We start from the raw sequence: 8,088 nt of genomic DNA on the forward strand, positions 1-8,088 counted from the left end.
ATGGCTTGTGGGTAGAAACTGTTCCTGAATCTGTTGGTTTTGGCAGTGTTATTTGCGCTAGTACTGAGTGATAATTGTTCTATAAACACCTCAAACTCAAATAAATAAGAACTCAAGGAGGGATGTGATTGGGTTAGAATTACACATTTTTCATCCTGGGGAACAAATGTGTTTGTTCTAAGTTAGAATGCCATTGTTCTTTTTCCCCCGGAGAATCACAACGGCTATTTCTTGGCCCATTTTTTCCCTTCTGTTAAATTATCTGAGCTCTAATTAATGGAGTGTCACTGGGCTGGAACCAGTAAGTGGAAAGCAGCCAGGTGTAAAATCTGTGTAAGTGCTTCCTCCTTTCTCCTATGGATATAGATGGACTTTCTTTTAGGTCTAAATATGTCCAGAGGATAGAAACTGAGGCGTTTTGTTCCCAGGATACTCATATATATACTGTATATAGTACATTGGTTGTTTGTGTCATGTGATTGTTTGCGCTGACAAGACACTTTTGCTCTGTGTTGTGTGCAGAACTGGGCCGGGATGCGTTGTCCGTACAAGCTGCTCCGCATGATCCTGGCGCTAGTTTGCAGTAAGTTGTCCAGATTTACTCTTAAAGCGTTGTGCTTTTGTTTCCGCTGTTGCTATTATTGTTGAATTTGCAGCTCAATCCTTAAATAGGAAGTGTGCATAACCTTTCATTTCCAGCATATTTAATGTTCTGTTCACAGTTCAACACGGAGCCTTTATCACCTAAGTGGGGTTACAAAAAAAAAAAAAAAGCTGAGCAACGGACATGATACTCATGCTACTCTTTGTTAATTGCTGATTGGACATGTTGCTTTTGTTTTCAAAGCATTTGAGTCTTACCACTTGTCCTTTTTCTCCACACGAGGGCCGATACACTGCGACTTTTATCAGTGAGCAATATGTTCCCTCCATCTGTCCCAAACATGACGCCTTCCAAACTGAGAGAGCAGCGAGTTTCTGCTGGAATGCTATATTTCTCCTAAGTGTTTTACAAACCGGAAATGCAGCATTTCTACAGAAGATGTGGCACATTGAGAAAAAAAAAGATCCATTAAATCCTCCTGTGACCTTTCCGTAAAAGTAGCCTTTGATAAAACACTACATTACACAGTTCATCTTTATACATAAAGTCAACTCAGCCTAAGGCACTGTTCTTTATACATGGTTATACAAATGACTCCTTTTCTTAGAAGAATGTTATGATTTTAAATCAGGTGTAAGTTACTTGAAAAGCCAAAGGTTGTATGCCAATGTAACCAAATAACATGGCACTTAACTATGACTTTATGACCTGGATTTGTCATTTGAACACTCAAATGTATTAAATTTACTTGAATTTAGGAAAGTGGATTTTTTTAGGCTAGCTATTTTCCCCTGTTTCCCTTGTCTTGATGCTAAGCTAAGCTAACCAGCTGCCTGCTGTAGCTTGATATATACCATACAGACATGACAGTGGTATCGATATTCCCATCTAACTCTTTGCCTGAAACAATTGAACAAAAATATAGAAACAATAGAACAGAAGCGTAGTCTGGTCTGATGACCTCACAGCGCCAGTCATGTGCAGACACTAAAGAGATTCTGTCCTTGGGGTACCCTGGTAGCTCACCTGGCAGAGAGTGCACCCCTTGTTCCAAAGCTCAGTCCTTACCGCAGCAGCCCAGGTTCGATTCCGACATGCGGCCCTTTGCTGCATGTCTTCCCCCACTCTCTCTCTCCCCCGTTTCCTGTCTCCAAATGTCCTGGCCAAAAAAATCAATTAAAGGCCAAAATGCCCAATAAAATAATCTTTAAAAAAAATAAATGAAAAGGAGATTCCGTCTTTCATCTCTCTTCTATCCTCCACAGTGAGTTCGGAGGTGGGTCGTGCAGTCTGGCTCCGCTTCTCACCGCCGCTGCCCTCCTCGGGGCCCCAGCCCAGCTTCATGGCACACCTATCGGGGGCCGTGGTCGGTATCAGCATGGGGCTGCTGATTCTGCGCAGCTATGAGGAGAGTCTGCAGAAACAGTGCTCTTGGTGGGTCATCGTCTTCTCCTTCATCACCTTCCTCCTCTTCGCCATCTTCTGGAACATCTTTGCATATGAGCTGCTGGGGGTGCAGATACCACCGCCTCCCTGATGAATGCCTCCCCCCCCCCCCCCCCCCACAGGTCCTCCTCCACATACACACTGACTCCAACCCTGCTCCAAACAAAGGCTCCCCTTTGTCCATAGTTAACATTTCCTCTAAAGTTAGACCCAAATGAAATGATATGATATCATTCAAAACAAAAAAATAACCAAGAATCCTTTTTTACAGATACTTTGCAAATCAAAGAAATATGTCTCTTTTATTAAAGAGGGATTACAGTAGCAACACGTACAGGTGAACGTTCCTCAGATCCATTTTGAGGAGCATTATATCTTTTTATACATACGTTGAAATTTCATCTGCATTACCAGCACTAACCTTTCAGTGAGCATTTAGCCATTGTGCTCTTTATTTCAGAGGTTTTTGAACAGCTGTTTCATCTGTCGTTTCTATGAGTGCATCTTGCATACACGTTAAGAACAATCCGAGTTGATGACGCGTGGTGAAAGGTGAAAGGGAAAGAGAATTAAAGGAAGGAAAACAGTACGAGTGTGTGTTGAAGTGGTGACAACGTTGACAAAACGCAATAACAAATGTTTTGTTTCACGGAGGTTTGCTTAAAGGCACTTAAGCAGAGTAGACACCTGAATCTGAGACCTTTGGCTGTGCCACCAATCAAAGCTGTAGCTTCTTTGAATGAAGATTAAGAGACGAGTTTCAGGAAAAGAGAGTTTATTTCTGGGAGCGGCAATAAATTAAAAAAAATACCGAAGCACCAATGGAATATGATTGCTGATATGATTTTTCGCTTCCCCAGCCCTGCTGTAACTCACAGAGGACACTGGCTTTTTGCAGAATTGCTGGCTCACTGATTGAAAAACAAAAACAACAGATAGAACAAATTGAGCTGCTAAGAAGGATCTCCAGTCCAATTATAAGACATCAGTCAAAAAAATTCTTTGCCCCTGAGTGTAAATGGCTTTACCACAGGAAGGAGGAAAAAGGGAGGAGAAAAGATGTAAATGTAAGTTTTATGTGGATTCTTTCTTTGTCAATGAGTAGTTTAAGAATTATCTGTCATTTTTACTTCATGGGGTCCTGAAAAATTAGAAGACATGCATTTATTTATGTTATTTTCATGACATTATACCTACACTGTGGATACAGACTCATAGTTCACACAACATAGACAAGACGGGAAGATGGGAAATGAAAGTGACCACGTGACAGAAGAGAAGCGAAAAAGAAGCTCATGAGAAAATGTCAGCTGAAGTTTCCTGGATGTTCATCACTTAAGCGAGTGAACTCCTCCTGTTGCTGTGTCACACTGACCTCCAACTTGCTAGGCGCACCATGTAAAATATGCCATGTCATGCTCTGTGCTCTTAGCGACACACACACACACACACACACACACACACACACACACACACACACACACACACACACACACACACACACACACACACACACACACACACACACACACACACACACACAGGCCTCTGCCTGTTCTCGCTCTGACAGACTGAACTGGGGGGAGAGCGGATGTGTCATCATCTGACCTCTGAACGTCATGTCCCAGAGGGCATCGGGGTCTCTCTGTCAGGCCCAGTCTATACCTCAGTTTCTCATTCTTAGGGACTGTATACTTTTGTAAAGGAATGTACCTATAATGAAAAAAAAAAAAAAGAGTGTTATTAAGTTGTCCCCATTTTTCATTTGATAGTGGATGTGTATATTGTATGTTCATAACCAAGAGTATATTTATTTGTATTTTTTTTTCCTCTTTGAGAGGAAAAGAGAAAAATTTCAAATGGTGCAAAATGCTATGATTGTTATTCTTCTGATAACTCCTGTATGGCTTTGACAAATAGTCTATGAGGCAGAATCCCCGGGTTAGTTAGATGACCACCAATGGCTCAAGCTCACTTGATTTTATAAATCGTTAGTGCTTTACAAAATAAGCCATAGACCGAACTAATTGGAGAGGGTAAAAGAAGAGGAAAAATATGTGTTTTTTTGGGTTAAAACTTGCTGTTTGGTAGCTACAGTGAAACGTGTACGTGCGTGGGTGTGTGCGCGTGTGCGAGACATAATTTCTCCATTGTGAATTTTCAACAGGTGATGTGAAAGAAGACAAACTGTGCAAATACAAAATGAAACTCTGGACTGTTTAAGATGTTTTCATGTAGCGAGACACATTTTTACAACTTGTTCGTCAACCTGTTTGTAGTCAATGATGCAGCTTCATTTTGCAAGTGCCCGTATCTCCAAACTCTCCCCGGCAGCGCACACATGCCTCAGTGCAGCTCTTCTTTTTGCATATAACAAATTATGGACAGAGCTTCTGTCATATATTATCTCTAGAGTGATTCAAACTTTTTTTGGAAAGCTGAGGATAGGAAAGCAATTACATTTACTCATGCTACGTTCCATTTTTCAGTCTTGCAATCAATAATTAATTTGAATGTCCACTACTGCCTGAGGAAAGAAATGTGTTATGCATTTGCCAATTTTGATAGTTGTTCATAAATACAGTTCTCAGCATTTGTGTCTACATGAAACTCATAGTAACAGGAGACTCAGTGTTAAATGAGGAAGTCTGTATGAAATAGCCAGAAAAATAGCCATTTTCAGATGCATTAAAAAAAGATATGTATATTAATGGATCTTTGATAGAAACTCTTGTGTATACTATGATATAACATTGCTTGGGATAGCAAAAATACATTGATGAATGATGCATAATACCGTGTTAGCTTATAATGAAGATGAAGAGAATGCCTGGGAGGAGGTTAATGCACCTCTTTAACTGAAGATTCATAGGAATATAGGGTTGTAAAAAGGGCTAGTAAATGGCTATGTTTTATATAACACATTAACTGTGAATTTTTCCCCTCCTGGAAGTACATGCAGGACTGAAATTGAAGACTTGTGAATTCTTGTTGCCCCTAAAAAAGATACTCAACTGAGTTGTCCTCACACAAAGGGACAGGCCGGGTGTTTGATTTATAATTAAGTATCTTCTGAAAAGAAAGCAGACACTAACATCTGAAACAGAAGAAAAAGTGAGCAGTGCATGTATCTGACATAAGGAAGGTGGAGGGGTAAAGTTTTCTAGATTAGTTTATTTACTTCTCTGTAAACCAAATCTCCCTGACCCATCCCCAAGACACCTGCTAAACAAAATCCCATGCTGTCTGATACAAGCCTTTCCTGCACTCAGACTATTTCTTAAAGGACAGGAGTGATAGAGGCCTGTGTTGGCAAACCTCAGCAGCAGCGTACGTGCTCTCCCAACACCTCCAGTGTCAAGATGATGCATGGCTCATCCGAGGACACACCAGAGCCCAGAGCGAGGCCGTAAACAGGATATCATCCTTTAATAAGGGGTTCTGACAGGCTGCATGATGTTAATTTAATTGCTGTCTTTTGAGTGACACATTTGTTTTCATCAGTATAAGGAAGGCACAGAGGAATGGCATGAGCTGAATATGAGCAGTCTATCAATAACATGCAATCTATCACCACCCACCACCCCCCTCTCTCTTTTATTGGTTTCGATACAGTGCGGCATGAGAGGATGTTGTGCCAACTTGTTTGAGTCTCATTCTGTGCTCGTCTCGTTCAAAAATGCTGCATACTTGACATTTCTCTGCTGTTACCTTTTTCTTCATTTAGTCATCTGTGGGCCTTTTTTTGCACTTATTATGATGTAGTTCACTGACATGTTGGCATGTGCCATATTCTATACTGCCATAAACATTCTTTAAAGCTTTTATACCTCCCTATGCCAATCCATTGTGCTGTTATGCCCAATGCCTTGTTTATAATATAGCCGCCCAGAACTAAGCACCGGGCAGAGAAAGCTGCTTTGCCATCAGCTGTACGGTGTGTTATGATCATGCATAGAATCCATAAGAGAAAGAGGCCCCGGTGCAAACAACTGAAATTGTTAATATAGCCAGTAGCTGCTCTGAACAGCTGCTCCCCAAACAAGCCGGCCAGGTTGCCTTTTCTTAACGTTTATTGCTACTTAGATACACAGTATATATGGGTAACTCTCACTGCAGGACTGTGCAGGTAAAGCAGGCTACTGTAGCTCCAGAGATGAGATGTACTTGCAGCAACCGTGCATACAAGGGTTTTACTAAAGACATTGTGCTTGAAATGCTGGTTTCTAGGACCCCAAAATGTACAAACATTTGGCGTTAGTTCCCAAATTATCCTGAATATTGCAACACAAATGTGCAAAATATAACATCTTAAACTGGATGGGACAGTGCAGACTAACGAGCGTCTGTGAATCCTGATGCTTGCAGGTTGTCATAGCTCAACACCTATCCATTATGCTAAAAATAAAAAGTCTACAGCATTGAACTTAATGAAGATAAGTGAACACCGATTTTTGTCTACCACAGCTAGAAACAAGCATACAATGGTTTGTAACTGCATTCAGGGTTTGTTTCTAGAGATGAGGGTATATTTTCTGGTTTGTAACAGAGAACGTTGCTAAAGTCGTAGTTTCCCAGTTTCTAGCTTTGGGGACAGAATCTTTTCATGTTCACAAAACCTGCCTGAGCCCCTCAAGCTCATGCAAATATCAACAGGTGGTTTCTTTAAATGAATTGATTCCTTTTAAAGGTTAAAAAAAAAAAGTTATGTCTGTGCTGCTGTGGTAGTTTTTCATGAGCCGCTTACTTTTATTGATAATAATGGTGCCAAGCTTAAGAGGTTCAATTTCTCAGACCAGACAAGAGGTTGTACCAACACAGCGTTTACAAAAAGAAAAAGCAGAAGCTATTTTTCTCTCGATCATGAGGAAATTAAAGGAAAACTAAATTTACATGTGGATGATTTATATCAAAGTCCTCATTAATTATTTCACAATCTATTGTACTTTTTAAATGTTCTAAACGGAACCATTTTATATTGTATATATATGAATATATTTTGTTTTATTTTGTACTGGTCATTGTACTTTGCTTTAATTTAGAAACAATATAAATAAAGAACAATACTGTGGCAACATCCTACTGCTTTTTTGTGTGTTTAAGCACAACATCATTACTGTGCTGCAACTTACAGTTGTATGACTAAATGATACCACGCCAAAAAAAAAAAGAAGTACTCAATGTACTCTGTTTGATATAAAGGCTTTATTATTCTGGAAAATACAAAAACAAATCCGACAAATATTAAAACCAGTTTAACGGAAAAAATACTGCGCAATAATCTTTATCTTGTTTTGAGCTTCTTTGCCGGTCTCTGGTTAGTGTCGGCATCTGAGCACTTCTCCGCCACACTGCTGGCTTTCACATCAACATCCTTTAGAAATGGGAGCTGCTGCTGTTTGGCTGTCGTCAGCGCCCACAGACACAGCTCCAGCCTGTGGGGCGTCCAGTCCTGCTGGGGATCCACTGGGGATGAGAGGGCAGGCCGGGCATCAGAATCAAAGTAGATTTCATTAGGCAAGGCAGCTTTATTTGTATAGCATTTGGATAACAGGGAAATTCAAAGTACTTTACATAAAAATAAAAAATGATAAAACACGAGAATAAAAGTTACAGTGCAGTATAAGAAATTTAACATTAAAGACATCAACAACCATATAAAGACAGGCAACATCAAAAAGAAAGGTCTTCAGCCTTGATTTAAAAGAACTACATTACATGTCAATTAGCCGACGCTTTTATCCAAAGCCACTTCCAACTTCCAATTAAGTGCTTTCAACCTTGAAGGTGCAAACTCCAGACAACAAGTAGTGAGTGCAAGTACATTAGCTTTAAATGAGCAAAACTACAAAGAGCCATATGAAGGTGCAGCTTTAAGAGTGTGTGTGTGTATATACACACACACACACACACACATACATATATATACACATATATATATATATATGTATATATATACACACATACATATATATATATATATTTTTAGCCATGCTGGTTCAGTATGCCTTCTATTTTGAATAAATCCCCAACATTGT

At 39.9% G+C, this 8,088-nt stretch overlaps 2 protein-coding genes across 4 annotated transcripts in view; one reads left to right on the plus strand and one right to left on the minus strand.

The window, feature by feature from the left end:
* rhbdl1 (rhomboid, veinlet-like 1 (Drosophila)) overlaps nucleotides 1-6,740 on the plus strand; it is a 45,101-nt gene extending 38,361 nt beyond the window's left edge. Inside the window, exons 7-8 of one of the 2 annotated variants that reach the window (XM_032502585.1) lie at nucleotides 523-583; nucleotides 1,870-6,740. In XM_032502585.1, coding sequence (XP_032358476.1) covers nucleotides 523-583; nucleotides 1,870-2,141 — 333 coding nt within the window. In that variant the 3' untranslated portion in view covers nucleotides 2,142-6,740. The remainder of the gene's footprint in view (nucleotides 1-522; nucleotides 584-1,869) is intronic. The other variant, XM_032502586.1, reaches the window with a different exon arrangement.
* A 496-nt stretch (nucleotides 6,741-7,236) lies between these two features.
* The window catches only part of zgc:112496 (uncharacterized), a 3,796-nt gene continuing 2,944 nt past the window's right edge, over nucleotides 7,237-8,088 (minus strand). The window contains exon 6 of one of the 2 annotated variants that reach the window (XM_032502592.1): nucleotides 7,237-7,516. In XM_032502592.1, coding sequence (XP_032358483.1) covers nucleotides 7,335-7,516 — 182 coding nt within the window. In that variant the 3' untranslated portion in view covers nucleotides 7,237-7,334. The remainder of the gene's footprint in view (nucleotides 7,517-8,088) is intronic. The other variant, XM_032502591.1, reaches the window with a different exon arrangement.

Source organism: Etheostoma spectabile, chromosome 21, assembly GCF_008692095.1.
Source record: "Etheostoma spectabile isolate EspeVRDwgs_2016 chromosome 21, UIUC_Espe_1.0, whole genome shotgun sequence".
Classification (NCBI taxonomy): Eukaryota; Metazoa; Chordata; class Actinopteri; order Perciformes; family Percidae; genus Etheostoma; species Etheostoma spectabile.